Source organism: Haliotis cracherodii, unplaced genomic scaffold (genome assembly GCF_022045235.1).
Source record: "Haliotis cracherodii isolate W230 unplaced genomic scaffold, xgHalCrac1.p SCAF_44, whole genome shotgun sequence".
NCBI classification, from domain to species: Eukaryota; Metazoa; Mollusca; class Gastropoda; order Lepetellida; family Haliotidae; genus Haliotis; species Haliotis cracherodii.
Genome location: NW_027266302.1, coordinates 113965 through 131353, shown reverse-complemented (window position 1 = coordinate 131353; position 17389 = coordinate 113965). Strand labels below are relative to the sequence as shown.

Here is a 17389-nt window from a genome sequence, read left to right as displayed (position 1 = left end):
AGTGGTGACACCTAATTATTTTAAAGAGTTGACAACTAACTGTTTCAAAGAGTTGACAAGTAAGTGTTTCAAAGAATTGACAACTAAATATTTCAAAGAGTTGACAAGTAAGTGTTTCAAAGCGTTGACAACTAAATATTTCAAAGAGTTGTCAAGTAACCATTTCATAGTGGTGACAGCTAATTATTTTAAAGAGTTGACAACTAACTGTTTCAAAGAGTTGAGAAGTAACCATTTCAAAGAGTTGACAACTAAATATTTCAAAGAGTTGACAACTAAGTGTTTCAAAGCGTTGACAACTAAATATTTCAAAGAGTTGACAAGTAAGTGTTTCAAAGCATTGACAACTAAATATTTCAAAGCGTTGAGAAGTAACCATTTCAAAGAGTTGACAACTAAATATTTCAAAGAGTTGACGAGTAAGTGTTTCAAAGAGTTGACAACTAAATATTTCAAAGAGTTGACAAGTAAGTGTTTCAAAGTGTTGACAACTAAATGTTTCAAAGAGTTGTCAAGTAACTGTTTCAAAGAATTGACAGGTAATTGTTTCATAAAGTGGACAACTAACTGATGCAAAGTGTGGACAACTATCTGTTTCAAAGATTTGATGACTAATGTGGTCATAGATTTGAAGAGTATTTCAAAGAGCTGACAACTAAAATTATCTCATTGAGTTGACAACTAACTGTTTGAAAGAATGGACAAGTAACTGGTTCAATTTGAAACTAACGTTTTATAGGACAAATGATGATTCAAGGCACAATCAGTGAAATAGGATTCTGTGTACATTGCATATAAGTGAATTGTAACTGGTTTGAGTTTTTCCAGTTGAATATTTACATTATTTATTAAAATAAAATAAACAAATAAAAACATTTAGATTACTCAAGGGTATGTCAAAGACCACCTGTAGGATGAAAGATAAACATTCAAATCAACATTTATATACATTTATCTCAAATTTGAATACAAATATTTGATGAGATTGATATTGAGATGAGCCCTGTTGCCGTGGCAATCAGAGGGAGCATCTCACTACAGTAGGAGGCAGTAATACAGCTCTTCAGATAAACATGCAGGCACTTCCGTCATTTTTTGTCTTGATGTGAAAATATATCAGCGTTTGTAGTCGCCACACCTTTGCTCACTGATTAGCTTACGCAAAAAGAAAGAAAGAAGACGTAGATTCCTCGGTGGAATCACAGATAAAAAGTGCGCCGATCTTCTTCTGTCATAATTCAGACTTGCCGCTTAGGTGGTGAATGCATTTTTTGGCACAGGTTAAGACTGCTGATGTTAAACTTTTTCACATTCTTAAACAGTGAGTTTGCTCTTCTGTGTGGTTTTGATTTCGAGATTTAAAAGAGTGTATAAAAATGAAAAATAACATTTTGCTGATGTTACTCTTATTTTGGACAATCTCTTTTCTGGCTTTTACATTGTTATTCCAAGATTTAATTTGCAATTTTGAAGTCTAAAAAGAAATTGTAAATTGTTAGTTCATTGATGCAGTTTGATTAGATTTTGAAACCAAGATAAACTGGTGCCGGGTTACCCATGCATGTAGAACTCACTGATTGCAGATATTGTTATTGGTAACAACTTTGGGAGTTCTCTCCCTTAGCATCCCTTGTTTGGAAGTTGTCTTATTGTTTTTATTAATGGATAATAACTTGCATTTGTTTCAGCCATCCCCCTTATTGATGTTGGTCTTAATTAGAGTTTGTTTGCTTGCTACACTGGACCTGACATATAATCTTGTGGCAGTCCTGCATAATTTCAGTCTGACAATGATAACTTTGGGTCCTAAGTGCACATTTCATCCTGGACCAAACATGGATCCAGTGCAATTCAAATGCCTCCATTTTGACCTTAAGACCAGAGCTTAGACCCATTTTTAATGCATGCATGAAAAAAACATGTACTACTCAAAACAACTGACTGAACACTCCCAATTAGATGGCTGTGTGTTACAATACCCATCAGCCATGACAGATGAATTTTAGTCTAATGAAGACATTGGCATACTTTTACTTTTGAGTACCGGGGTAGTGTATGTTTAGTTGATCTCCTATAAGCCATGGATCTGAAACTGTATGAAGTTTAGCAAAAGAAATTTTTAAACTGTATGTGTTACCAGTAAATCATTCGCTTTTTAACGAAGCAAACTTGTAGGCAGATGTATCGGAGAATGGTGGTGTGTGGCAATCTGAGCAATGCTTCCACCATGTCTTCTTTCAGGGGGTCCAGGGTGCATTGGATTGAGATTTGAAATTCAATCGATTGCAACATAGTAGTTTCTGTGGAGGTGAAATTGATGCTCTTTCCTTGAAAAAATGGTTTGTGCCTGAAAACTTCTTTTTTTTTAAATTTTGAATGAAGAAGTTTGGATAAATGTCTTTTGGATGTACCTCAGTTGATTTACAGGCTTTTCATATCTTTGTAAGATGTAGAGAAATTTTATGAGACTTTTAGACGTTTTGTGTGCGGTTTAGGTATATCCCATTCCAACAGTTGCCACCTTCAGGAAATAAATGTTTCCATGCTGTGCTAGGTGTTGATGATTCAGAACGATACTGCCTTCATGATCCTTGTCAAGCAGGACATGTTTTAATATGAAGAGCAGAAAAACCTAGGTTATCTTGAAGATGTTTTTTGAAGTAGACTGGAAGTTCTCATTTAAATTTACTTCAGAACAAGTAAATAATAAAATTTGTAAAAAGTATTCTTTTGAAGACGTGTTGAATGTTTGTAAACATGTAAGCTTGTATTTTTTACCACTACAGTCTCATTAAAATTAGGTCCTTACTCAAATATGATACCTCTCTGCATGAAGATCGGAGTTTTTTTCTTTGGAGGTCATGTCAGGTTCACATTGTAATCAGCCAATCAGCATCAAGGCTTTCAATTCTGGTTGTGAGTGAGTGAAGCATTCAGACAAGCTTGTCTGATTTCTGTATCACCTGCCTACTGTATCGATACATATCATGATATGATATGTATACCAATACTGAATACTATAATTTGTGCTAATTTTGTATTACCTTGCTAACAGACAGTTGTTGCTATCAACAAAGATTGTTGTTAACATATATGCATAAACGTATACCCATATACAATTATGCAATCACCGTCTCCGTGGTCTGGTGGTAGAGCGTCCGCCCGGAGAGCAGAAGGTCCGGGGTTCGATCCCCGGCCGCATCATACCAAAAGATGTTAAAAGATGGTACTTGTTGTTACCCTGTCTGGCGCTCGGCATTAAAGGGCTAAAACAAGGACTGGTCGGCTCGGAGTCAGTATACTGTGTCTGAGTGGGGTATTCATGTTAAACAGCAGCATGGTATCTCAGTGGGCTAGCACTATAAATCGGCATCAGTCTAGACTAGTACAAGCAGCCACACACACATGTGCATGCACGCTGCTATATAAGTGCAATAATCTTTGACACGACGTTAAACCCCATTTCACCTCACCAATTATGCAATCAGGTGCATCCTTGGTTTCATAATGGGAGGTAAGGTCATGGTAGACCTAGTTTGTTTCACAAACCCTGAACCATATTATTTTCCCTTCCACCCAGCCCTTTCAGTAATGCAAAAGCCATAAATGAAGGAAGTCTAGATTAACTTAGGTTCTCCCATCTCACTGGGCTCCTTTTTTAGTTTAAATGGAGTTATTTGCTTCTATCAAAATTATATGTGTCAGAGACTAAACGTTAGTCTTTGGTAACCCAAGTACATAGGTCAGGCAATTGAAACAAGTCTTTGTAAATAATACCTTTGAAAATCAATACAGAATTATGAAATTCTTGATACAAGGGTAGGTGTATTGGTGGTTTATCTAGATCTGCTCCGAGACCAATATTCATCCCTAAGCAATATTCAGTAAAAATTCCCAAATTGGAATTCCAAATTTTCTAATTCATGTTTTGGCTTTTTCGAGGTGACTTGTGAGTCCGTAATGACAAGAGCAGTAACGCAGAATAAGCTTTCGTTTTTCTGGTCCAGGTTTTATATTCAATTGGCTTTCATGGCATTATGTACTGCAATGTTAAACAGCATTCAATGACACTTTATCATATACCATCAATCAGTTTGTCTGGTCCAGGTTTTATAATCATTTGGCTTTCATGGCATTATGTACTGCAATGTTAAACAGCATTCATTGACACTACATCATTACCATCAATCAGTTTGCCTGGTCCAGGTTTTATAATCAACCAGCTATCATGTTAAACAGCATTCATTGACACACCTGTAATTTTGAAGTAACCATTTCATCCTCACTATCAATCATTGGTTTTTCTGGTCCAGATTTTATGATCAGCCGGCTATCATGGCATTAATGCAGCTTTAAACAGCATTCACTGACAGACTCCAGTCATTTTCATTTAATCATTTATCATTACTCTCAGCCATGGGTTGTCTGCACATTGTGCAGACAATTTTTGTATTGCATGTATACTGTAGCTGATATACCGGGGATTATTCTGCATGATGAAACCCAATCACACCAATCATGTCAGGTGTTATCTGTTTTGATGTAGATCATTATGATGTGTAGCTTCTCCTTGATGAGTTAACAGTTTATTGTCAGAATAACACTGTTGTTTTGTCCAATATATTTAAGCCCATCTTATTTCTCTCCCACCATGTCCAGTTAAGCATTCTATGTAATCAAGTTTAATGTTTTCTCTCCCAGACATAGACGAGTGTGCACTGGGTATATCGTCATGTCGTGGCCACTCCGTCTGTATTAACCAGCCTGGATGGTACCAGTGTGACTGTCTTGAAGGTTTCCATAGCAACTGGCCAGACAACCATTATGGCAGCCTCTGTCTAGGTACCAAATGAGTGTGCATGCATAGTGTAATTAGTCATGTGTGTGTTAATTATGTGTTTCTAAATGGATACTTCCATAGAAGTAGATCATTGTCCCTGTGTAAGAATTGTGTGTGTTAGTTATCAGAGATAGGAAAGTGCAGATGTATATGTGTGAGTATTCATGTTTATGCATGCATGTAAACTAAAGCATGTGTGATACACGTGTGAAAGTGTACATGTTTATGCATGCATTTAAACTAAGGCATGTGTGATACGTGTGAAAGTGTACATGTTTATGCATGCATGTAAACTAAAGCATGTGTGATACGTGTGAAAGTGTACATGTTTATGCATGCATGTAAACTAAAGCATGTGTGATACGTGTGAAAGTGTACATGTTTATGCATGCATGTAAACTAAAGCATGTGTGATACGTGTGAAAGTGTACATGTTTATGCATGCATGTAAACTAAAGCATGTGTGATATGTCTTTGAGTATATTTATGCATGCGTGGATATGAGAGTATGCGTATGTGTATTTATGTAAGCCATGCAAACTATATGTGTGAGAGAATGCATACGAATGTGTGATATGTCTGTGTGAGAGAATATATGTGTGCCTACATGTGTGTTGCCACTGTGAGAAAAAGTGAATGTACATGTGAATGCATGCATGATTACTGTGTTAATGCATGATCATGAATTGTCTTAATGGGACTTCATGCAAGGGTTAAGGCTGTTGCTATTAAAACTGAGCGTAAGCATGCATGACGATGAATGTGTGAATACTGTGTTAATGCATGCTAGTGAAATAGGTTTACATTAGTGCATGCAAAAGTTAACATCATTGCCACATGCTTGCTGTAAAAGGCAACTTTGCTTGTTCTAAGGGGCAACTAACGGGATCAAGCGGTTAGGCTCACTGACTTGGTTGATGCATGTCATCGATCCCAATCACCTTGATCGATGCTCATGATGTCAATAACTGGATTGCCTGGTTCAGGTTCGATTATTTATAGACCGCCGTCATATAGCTGGAATATTGCTGAGTGCGGCGTTAAACAACAAACAAACAAACAAAAGCATATCAGTCATCTGCATGAATACAGTGCATGATAATGAAATGTGTGTAAATGCATGCAGTGATTATAAAGATGCACATACGAATCAATGTATGCATGTGCATGTCATCTGAAGAAGACGAATGCATGTGTGCCTAAAAGTATGCATTCAAATCTACGCATTTGTAAAAACTAATCCCTGTGTGCATGCAAGTATGTAACCTGAGGTTTGTGAAATGTATGTTTGCAGGTGCATGCATGTGCATGTATGTGGTAAGATGTCAGTCATTGTGTGAGTATGATAAATGCATACCTGTGAATCTCTGTGTACCAGTACACCTGTGAATATCAACAATGCTTGTGTGCATGCTGGCTTGTGCATGCATGCAAGGACCTGGTAGATGCTTGTGTGAGTTATCTTATGAATGTGTAGTGGCCATAATGTGTAGTGGTCCTGTGAGGGGATTCGAACCACAGACTTTCTGATCCGGACGCCTTGTCCACATGACCCAAGCAAGCTGACAACGTTTGGATGTCATCTGTGGGATGACTCCATGCCCTGCATCAAATGTATTGGAATGTACCATGCTGTGGCAGTGTGATGTGAAATAGGAAGTAGAAGTGTTTAATGTCTGTCTACCATTCTGCATTGGTGTGATGTGAAATAGGAAGTAGAAGTGTTTAATGTCTGTCTACCATTCTGCCTGCATTGGTGTGATGTGAAATAGGAAGTAGAAGTGTTTAATGTCTGTCTACCATTCTGCCTGCATTGGTGTGATGTGAAATAGGAAGTAGAAGTGTTTAATGTCTGTCTACCATTCTGCATTGGTGTGATGTGAAATAGGAAGTAGACATGTTTAATGTATGTCTACCATTCTGCCTGCATTGGTGTGATGTGAAATAGGAAGTAGAAGTGTTTAATGTCTGTCTACCATTCTGTCTGCATTGGTGTGATGTGAAATAGGAAGTAGAAGTGTTTAATGTCTGTCTACCATTCTGCCTGCATTGGTGTGATGTGAAATAGGAAGTAGAAGTGTTTAATGTCTGTCTACCATTCTGCCTGCATTGGTGTGATGTGAAATAGGAAGTAGAAGTGTTTAATGTCTGTCTACCATTCTGCATTGGTGTGATGTGAAATAGGAAGTAGAAGTGTTTAATGTCTGTCTACCATTCTGTCTGCATTGGTGTGATGTGAAATAGGAAGTAGACATGTTTAATGTCTGTCTACCATTCTGCATTGGTGTGATGTGAAATAGGAAGTAGAAGTGTTTAATGTCTGTCTACCATTCTGCATTGGTGTGATGTGAAATAGGAAGTAGAAGTGTTTAATGTCTGTCTACCATTCTGCCTGCATTGGTGTGATGTGAAATAGGAAGTAGAAGTGTTTAATGTCTGTCTGTCATGCTGCGGCAGTGTGATGTGAAATAGGAAGTAGAAGTGTTTAATGTCTGTCTACCATTCTGCCTGCATTGGTGTGATGTGAAATAGGAAGTAGAAGTGTTTAATGTCTGTCTACCATTCTGCCTGCATTGGTGTGATGTGAAATAGGAAGTAGAAGTGTTTAATGTCTGTCTACCATTCTGCCTGCATTGGTGTGATGTGAAATAGGAAGTAGAAGTGTTTAATGTCTGTCTACCATTCTGCCTGCATTGGTGTGATGTGAAATAGGAAGTAGAAGTGTTTAATGTCTGTCTACCATTCTGTCTGCATTGGTGTGATGTGAAATAGGAAGTAGACATGTTTAATGTCTGTCTACCATTCTGCATTGGTGTGATGTGAAATAGGAAGTAGAAGTGTTTAATGTCTGTCTACCATTCTGCATTGGTGTGATGTGAAATAGGAAGTAGAAGTGTTTAATGTCTGTCTACTATTCTGCCTGCATTGGTGTGACTTGAAATAGGAAGTAGAAGTGTTTAATGTCTGTCTGTCATGCTGCGGCAGTGTGATGTGAAATATGAAGTAGAAGTGTTTAATGTCTGTCTACCATTCTGCATTGGTGTGATGTGAAATATGAAGTAGAAGTGTTTAATGTCTGTCTGTCATGCTGCGGCAGTGTGATGTGAAATAGGAAGTAGAAGTGTTTAATGTCTGTCTACCATGCTGCGGCAGTGTGATGTAACTAGAAATTAGATTGTACAATCTTTCATTGTTCTGTTGTTGTAATACAATTGGGTTTGTTTTTGTGGTATCTGTTGCTTTTGTTGTTATCCAGTGGTATTTCTTTTATTTCCCATTCTCTGTGTGTGTTGATATGAGTTGCTTCATGCTTCGTTTCACTGAATAGTTTGTTCACCTGTTGTATCTGTATTGTTCATTGACCCAAGTTCTCCTCAGAGGATCCTTTCAACCCACAATCTCTGCCAGCACACTTGTGACTGAAACACCTCATGTGACCAATATGTCCATGTGTCATGCTTGTTGCTTTCTTATTATTTTTAATTGTATTAAACTTGTTCCCATTGTTTTATTGATGTGATATATCTCATGCAATGTAAACTTTTAACACACTCTATTCTAATTGCACCAAACCAAATTATGTTCGTTTTTTGCAGACTTTGTCAATATGCCAAAAGAAACGATACAAATCTTTCCAAGTTTGATTTGAGATTAATTCCCCAGAAAAGTTGCCAGATTTAAAGATCTTGAAAAAAACATTTTTTCACCAAACAGCATTTAAGAATAACTACTTTTGCATGATTAGTTATTAACTCATGTGTAAAAAGGAAGTGAATTGGTATGGCGCATTGTCTGTAAATTGCTGGCCAGCAAGGCGACTTCATTTTGTTGATCATGAATACACTTGTATATTTAAAGCTTCAGAAATGGTTTATCATGTGGAAGTTTGCCAATGGATATAGATCATTCTTGGTAAACTGTCGGGGAAAGCTATTGTCAACAAGAAACATCCATAATATTATTACCGTACCTAGAAAGGATATGTCTGGGTAAAACTAACTGATCCCTAAACTTTGTTAGACCAGTGTCTGGACAGTGATGTAATGAATGATCTGATCTTGCTGAATCAGCTTCTTAATGATAAAATCAAATAAATCAAGAATAACATGTTTCTATGGATACACCCAGTCTGTGGGTTTTATTTTTTAGGCATCATTATTGACATTCTCTGTTTTCTCTTTGAGTTACTATCATGTGAAGCTCAGAACCTCACATACAAAATTCTTTCACCTGAGAGTACATTCAACATTAACAGATGTATGAAGAAAGACAAGATTGATAAATCTTATCAAAGTTTTGACTCGCAACACATATATTGGTCTGGCTTGAATGTTCAGTGACACATGTGTGGTTCATGGGAAAAGGGAGGTAACTCCTGATTACTGACAGTTTTTGTGTACCGGAAAGCTATTGATAAAACAGGTGGTATCAGATAAAAATATTTAAGACTTCAAAAAAATATTTTAAAAAAGGATCTTTATGTGTAGGCTTATCATATTTTGTTCAAAACGATGAAGAATGTGCTATTCAAGTTTTGATTTTGTCCAGATGTGTCATGGATGTTTCTTATATTTGGCTCTCAAGAATTCAATTTTAACCATTTATCAGTTCCTAAAGATAAAAAGAAGGAAATAAGCAAACATGCTTTCAGAAATGATATTTCCTTTCATGTAAACATCTCAGTTTGTCTTTTTAACGTTTATCAGATTAAAGGTCAAATGTCAAGTGATAAAAAGTATATGTTTTATTAGTCATTCATGCACTCGATGAATATGTATGGTTTGCAAAAAAGTTGATGTTTTTTAACTAAACAAACCTTATTTTATATTACCTTAAAACATAATGTTTGGGAAAATAAGTATTTTCAGCCTGCATTGATCAGAGTGATTGTAAGTTTGTCATCTTGCTGCAGATATTAATGAATGTGCTGGAGAAGGAAACGGACACACATGTCATCCCACAATGCATTGCATCAATGAGGAAGGGTCATATCAGTGTGGATGCATAAACAACAGCACATGTCTGCAAAGTAAGTAGTGTGAGGAGGAGGGTCGTGCAGAAATAAAGGAATGTAAACAAAAGTACCTGTTTTCGCATACGTTTCTTCTTCAGTCAAACACATTTGAATCATAAGTTCAAACATTCATGAGCTTAACTCAGTAAAGTTTTGTATCAATACTTTACTGTGTTCTGCTGGCATATCCAAAGGATTGGAAAAATTCAAATAGAATTGTTACTGAAGCACTAACTATTGGTCAGTTGGATAATGTGTGACACAAACACGGACATATTTCACATGTTGTAAAAATATGAATTGACTAAAAAACATACATTTGTGTTTTGACTGTTTGATGTAGACTGTCTTATGTTTCAGACTGCTTGTTTGAAGGCCAGGAACACAAGAACGGTGACACATGGCTCTCTACAGTGGACAAGTGTCTTGCTTGCACCTGTCAGGTAATCTGCTTGTTTGTGCATTCTCATATACACCTGAAAATTTTGAACATCAACACTTTATCATATACCCTGAACAATTTTATATAGAGAATCTTCACCCCAAGCAACCCTCAGAGTTTTAAACTTTTATTGATTCATTTCATATATTTGATATCTAAAGACAGAAATATGAGATTCTATTTATCATTAAAGTCATTCTTTTAACTTTCAGTTTGTAAACAGTAATAAACAGTGTCTTGAGTGTACAATTTGCAGTTCTGGGTTTGAATAGGTCTTCAGCAACCCAAGCTTGCCATAAATGGTGACTAAGCTTGTCGTAAGAGGCAACTAACGGGATCGGGTGGTCATCGGAAGTTGTGAGATTATTTACAATTACTTCCAGCAGGTGAGCTACAGTTTCTTGTCACACCTGCCCAAACCAAGGTGTGCAGGGGATGCAGACACAGGCCCATCAGTGTGTCCTGTTGCCAGAGCATCACCCATAAACCATTCCATATTTCTTCATGAAACTTGTATACACAATAGACTTGCACTGAACTGGTGTCTTTTGCTACTGAGGAAATTAAAAAAAAAATTGTGTGTGTGTGTGTGTGTGTATTTCCAAGAAAACAATTTGGTTCAAATGAGTGTAGGGTTCGTAGTATAAATCATTAACTGTACAATATTTCTTTGTGGAACTATTTATGTGCAGTCTTACATTTAAACCCCATCTCTAATGCAGTACTTGAAGCATATCAGATATCAAACATCATATGACCCTGTGGGGATTCTGGGTTAGATAGTACACATTTTTTTTAATACCAGTGGATTATATATATACTAAACAAAAATGTTAGGGATCATCAATAGTTTTGGGGAAATATGTTCACTACAAAAAAATATCCTACCAAATGTTCTTGATCCAAAACTTTTTGGGGTCAGTACCAGGGTATATCTTGTGGTTCATGATGACAGTATCACAGAATTTCTTCAAGTACGGTCAGGTAGCCTTGTGGTTAAAGTATTTGTTCGTCACGCCGAAGATTCGGGTTCGATTCCTGACATGGGTACAATGTGTGAAGCCCATTTCTGGAGTCCCCCACGGTACTCACCCACTCTCTCAAGTACATTATAACCTGGTTGCAACTGAGAAACCAAAAAGACTTCATTCGTTGAGTGTGGAGATGTGAAGCAGATTTTACTGAGGCTTCTTTCAGTCTTACAAGAATCACCAAGCTGTTGAATTCTGGCCCAGGCAAGCTCCTATAGATATATTCACATCATTGTTGCCTGAAGAATGTTCTATTGATACCAAACTTCCGGCTGTTGCAAAGGTCATGAACAGTGTACACATTTCAGTACAGTATGTTGTTTGGATACTTTGTTTTAGCTTTGCAAACAGCTTCTGACTTTGATCAGTTGTGAGTGGGGTATTTTTTCTCATCAGAATCACAGCTTTTTTTCTGAAACAAAGGACTTTTGGTGATGGTGATTTTATGATAAGGCCCAATTTAATTACCATATTTATCGGTGGAATTGGCTCACTGAGCAAGCAAATTCTATACCAAGCTAGGAGAAAAGTCACACGCTATAAACCAATAGTGTCTATTCATGGGTAATGAGGTGATAACAAGCCATTATTTGCACTTTTTTAAATTATATTTTCATAAGTAGCTTGTCATTTCTACAGCAAAGACTTAAAGTATGAACACCTTGATCCTGAAGATCTTAGAATATAATGTCATTTCTACCAAAGGCTTACATGTTTATATGACTGTCGTACTGATGTTACAGTCTGGGGTGACCACCTGCCACAAGAAGAAGTGTGACTGCGGCGATACCGAGGTGGACAACGACTGCTGTCCCTACTGCAACCTGACTGCCCAGTGCCCCCACCAGGAGTTCTCCCTCTTCATGCAGAACGGGGAGAGGTGGACCTTCCAGTGTCAGACCTGCGAGTGTCTGGTGAGTTGTGTCAGACCTGTGTGTGTCTGGTGAGTTGTGTCAGACCTGTGTGTGTCTGGTGAGTTGTGTCAGACCTGCGAGTGTCTGGTGAGTTGTGTCAGACCTGCGAGTGTCTGGTGAGTTGTGTCAGACCTGCGAGTGTCTGATGAGTTGTGTCAGACCTGCGAGTGTCTGATGAGTTGTGTCAGACCTGCGAGTGTCTGATGAGTTGTGTCAGACCTGCAAGTGTCTGATGAGTTGTGTCAGACCTGCGAGTGTCTGATGAGTTGTGTCAGACCTGCGAGTGTCTGATGAGTTGTGTCAGACCTGCGAGTGTCTGATGAGTTGTGTCAGACCTGCGAGTGTCTGATGAGTTGTGTCAGACCTGCGAGTGTCTGGTGAGTTGTGTCAGACCTGCGAGTGTCTGGTGAGTTGTGTCCAGTGACAGACTTGTGAGTGTCTGGTGAGTTGTGTCAGACCTGTGAGTGTCTGGTGAGTTGTGTCCAGTGTCAGACCTGCGAGTGTCTGGTGAGTTGTGTCCAGTGTCAGACCTGCGAGTGTCTGGTGAGTTGTGTCCAGTGTCAGACCTGCGAGTGTCTGGTGAGTTGTGTCAGACCTGCGAGTGTCTGATGAGTTGTGTCAGACCTGTGAGTGTCTGGTGAGTTGTGTCCAGTGTCAGACCTGCGATTGTCTGGTGAGTTGTGTCAGACCTGCGAGTGTCTGATGAGTTGTGTCAGACCTGCGAGTGTCTGGTGAGTTGTGTCAGACCTGCGAGTGTCTGGTGAGTTGTGTCCAGTGACAGACTTGTGAGTGTCTGGTGAGTTGTGTCAGACCTGTGAGTGTCTGGTGAGTTGTGTCCAGTGTCAGACCTGCGAGTGTCTGGTGAGTTGTGTCCAGTGTCAGACCTGCGAGTGTCTGGTGAGTTGTGTCCAGTGTCAGACCTGCGATTGTCTGGTGAGTTGTGTCAGACCTGCGAGTGTCTGATGAGTTGTGTCAGACCTGTGAGTGTCTGGTGAGTTGTGTCCAGTGTCAGACCTGTGAGTGTCTGGTGAGTTGTGTCCAGTGTCAGACCTGCGAGTGTCTGGTGAGTTGTGTCAGACCTGCGAGTGTCTGATGAGTTGTGTCAGACCTGTGAGTGTCTGGTGAGTTGTGTCCAGTGTCAGACCTGTGAGTGTCTGGTGAGTTGTGTCCAGTGTCAGACCTGCGAGTGTCTGGTGAGTTGTGTCAGACCTGCGAGTGTCTGATGAGTTGTGTCAGACCTGCGAGTGTCTGATGAGTTGTGTCAGACCTGCGAGTGTCTGATGAGTTGTGTCAGACCTGTGAGTGTCTGGTGAGTTGTGTCCAGTGTCAGACCTGTGAGTGTCTGGTGAGTTGTGTCCAGTGTCAGATCTGCGTGTGTCTAGTGAGTTGTGTCCAGTGTCAGACTTGTGAGTGTCTGGTGAGTTGTGTCAGACCTGCGAGTGTCTGATGAGTTGTGTCCAGTGTCAGACCTGCGAGTGTTGTGTCCAGTATCAGAAGACAAGTGTCTGGTGAGTTGTGTCCAGTGTCAGCTAGTCCTGTAGTGGTAATACATGGTGACCATGTCCTCTGTTTCAGCAAGGTGAGATAGACTGCTGGCCCCTGGAGTGCCCCGACGATCAGTGTCACAACATGGTGCAGGAGAAGGGAGACTGCTGCCCACGCTGCATTGACGACAACCCCTGCATCAACCCCAACCTGGGGCTGGGGGGTCAGGACCACTCCACCACCAAGTGCATGTATCTGAATCATCAGTTCGGCCACGGGGACTCCTGGGTGCTGGAGAGTGACAAGTGTACATCCTGCGAATGCAAGGTAGACATGTGAAAAGGGCTGACATAACAATAGAGTAGTCAGTAGTCCTGATAAATTACAGGCCACTGTCATATAGTTAGTATGTTGATGACTGCAGCGGAAAACATCTTGTACATACCGAATGTTTCTGTTACATCAAAAGTGTTGTAATTATTTTATCATCCAAAACTGGCTCCCACAGGAGATATCACTTGGATGAGATCGAGCGATATCTACACTGTAGATATCGCTGCAATGAAATTGCATCACAATGCTTTGCAGACCATCGTGACGTCACTGGTTACCATGATGTCACAATCAAATGACATCACTTATGGCTCTGCTACTGAAGCTGTTAGCGGTACTTTTTACACTGAAGACACTGCTAATCACTGTCTACAATCTCAAAAAGTCTGAAGAATGATGTTGGATGATAAATAAAATCTCACCCTTGTGTCTTTTGATATCAAATGTATCAACAAGAGTTGATAAAAGTGGCAAAAAGCCTCGGCAAGCCTCAGAATTTTTCCACTTTTATCAACTCGTGTTGATATATATTTCATATCAAAAGACACTCAGGTGAGATTCTCTATATCTTCTGAAGGTTACATCTGTTGCCCTGCTATGTGTTGGGGGTGAATGCATCTAATCAACTCAAAAACATGCTGTTTAGTAATCTGAAACATAAGCAACAGGTAGCCCTTCTATATTCTTTGAAATGTGAGTACTCCAGTACTCCAGTACTCCAGTACTCCAAGCAGAACTAAAGGCAATTATGCATTTCACTATTTGTTTAGAATTCTGCTCATGTGCTAGTGGATTAGTTTTGACATTATGTCAACTGCATATAACTTTCTTATTAAGGTAGCATGAGGCATAGGACTTGTCATAGATTAGATGTGTGTTTTCCCAAACCAGAAGTGATGTCATAACACTAAAATTGTTAATAACTTTGTTTTTTAGTTTATTATAGGTTGTAATGTATTGTCCTAATCAGAAGTGATGCAACTAAACTAGAACTAAACTATGAGCTAAAGACAGTTGATAACATCAGGGGTCGAAGGTGAATGTGTGTAGATATTGGTGAGGTCAACCGTCACCTGATTTGGTGAAATAAAAATGATCCATGATACATGTTTCTTGTGGCAAAGTTTTGTGGCATTCAGGAAAAGGTGGGGAAGGGGATTCTTTTCTTTTTGCATAATGCATACTGCAAATACCTTGTTTTCTTTTCTGAAATTTTGAGTTGTGTTCTGAAAAAGACGTCACAGCTGTCAATCTATCACAGGGTGGTTAGCTCAGTTTTGTTGAAAGATGGTCACATCTGTTCTGTAGCTGGACTGTTAGCTCATGTCTGTTATAACAGATTTTTACATCTATTCTGTAAAAAGATGGTCACACTGTTGTTCTGTTACAGGCTGGTCACATCTGTTGTTCCTTCAACCAAACCTGCTATGCTGAGGTTGGCCTACCTACTGCCGCTCCCCAAGACCAGATCTCCCTGGGATAGTATCATCCAGCTGAAGCTGACCTGGACCAGATCAAACCAGATCATCCCATTTGGACCAGATCAGACTGGTCAACTGTGCTATGACCAGATAAAACTTGATTAATCTGGAGTGATCCACCTTGGACCAGATAATCACATTGCTATGATCAGATAAATATCTGGTATGAATATAGATTCTGTTTTATTTTGTTTCATGTTGACTGACTGAAATAAGTTTTGCACTTTGAATTCTTGATGGCTGTAATGTTGTTTAAAAATTACCTCAGACTCTGCATCGGCTCGATCTGCTCTTCTCTGTAGGGATTGCATACAGGAGACTTAGCTGCTCATGCAAGCAGGCTGTCAGTGGTTTGGAAAACTCACAAGATGTGACAGCCAATAGAGCTTCATCAGGAACAAAGGGCTACGGAGATGGAGTCTTTATGATTATGGAAATGGTTTTCTTGATTTTATGTTAGGATATTGGACAATTTGGACATCGTTGTCTTTCTTGAATTTAGCAGTTGTGTCATCTCTGCTCAGAATGCTCTTGGTATAGTCCTGCTCCTCCAGGACTTCCTTTATAACAGGAAACAGAGTCTGTGGAAATTGTACATATTCATGTCCAACTGGTGTAGCATGTCTTCTCAGAAGGCTGTTGAGATCACTCTGCTCCTATGGAACAAAAAACAATGACTGTGGAATTGAATATCATCCTGATTTCAATTAATGCAACATCTGCTCAGAATGCTGAGATTGTCCTTTTCATGTAGAACAGAGGACAGAGTCCACGGAACCCACTTGATGCATCATCTCCTGAATAGAGTTCTGTGGAGATTGTTTTAATGACGTAGACCAGAGGGCAATCTATACAAAATCCAACATATGCATCAGTTCCTGAGCAAAATGATCTCAGATCCTTCTTGAGGTATTGGAGTCAGGGTTGTTTCCAACTGTCCTAGCCATCTTGATATGTTGTGAGATTGGACATGGAGCTAATACTGAGAACACTGGATGCTGGTACTGAAGCTGGGACAGCTTGTTGCTATTACCATGTTTGTGATAATGTGATACAAGATGTGCTTCAAACACATCCAGATGATTCTTGAAAACACATCCAGATTATTCTTGTTAGAGATAACTTTTTGTCATCAAACTTCTTAAAGGATATTTTGTTTTGGAAATGTGTTTCTTGGGATCATCAGTGAAACAGCACATTATGCATGAAATATTGGTACATGAGAATTTAACAAAAGTATCATTGCATGGATTTAGAGACAACTTGACCCAAGCAAATGTGTTTACGTGATCTCTGCTTCTGTAGTTGCTCCAAATTGATAAATAAATTATTGATACAAAATTTGTAGTAATTATTTTATCAAAATATAGAATATTTAAAAAAATTGGACTTGGAACAGCTATTTTAGTGAAAAAATGATGACAAAAGTACTATTTTCCTGCTGACTCCAGGAAGACGAGTTGCTAGTAATTATCCTGAAAGTAGTCTTGCTATGACACATGTATGATATTACTGTTTTTGTCACAGTGTGTGTGATAATGATCAGCCTTACCTCATTGGGTGTATACGGTAGATACCTACAGTTTAGCTGTTTGCTTTCTATTGTAATATATTTAAATTTCATGTTTTTATAGTGTTGATATGAATTATTTATGAATCAGTTTTGTTCTGATTTTGATATTATGTATCATAGAATTGTCATTGCATAATTTACATAATTACATATTATTCTCAGATACTGTATTTAGTAGTTCATAATTTCAATGGTATGGTTGTCATTAATTGATTACTATTAATCATAATTATCATCAAAAAGTATAATAACAAGCTTTCTGTTATATTTTTCATT

The 17389-nt window shown here is 38.7% G+C and overlaps 1 protein-coding gene across 3 annotated transcripts in view; it reads left to right on the top strand.

Moving 5' to 3' along the window:
- LOC139441760 (protein kinase C-binding protein NELL2-like) overlaps window positions 1-17104 on the top strand; it is a 276342-nt gene extending 259238 nt beyond the window's left edge. For all 3 annotated transcript variants that reach the window (XM_071222539.1, XM_071222540.1, XM_071222541.1), the window contains 6 exons: window positions 4702-4842; window positions 9753-9869; window positions 10215-10297; window positions 12071-12241; window positions 13817-14053; window positions 15450-17104. In XM_071222539.1, coding sequence (XP_071078640.1) covers window positions 4702-4842; window positions 9753-9869; window positions 10215-10297; window positions 12071-12241; window positions 13817-14053; window positions 15450-15542 — 842 coding nt within the window. In that variant the 3' untranslated portion in view covers window positions 15543-17104. The remainder of the gene's footprint in view (window positions 1-4701; window positions 4843-9752; window positions 9870-10214; window positions 10298-12070; window positions 12242-13816; window positions 14054-15449) is intronic.
- Window positions 17105-17389: the final 285 nt, after the last annotated feature.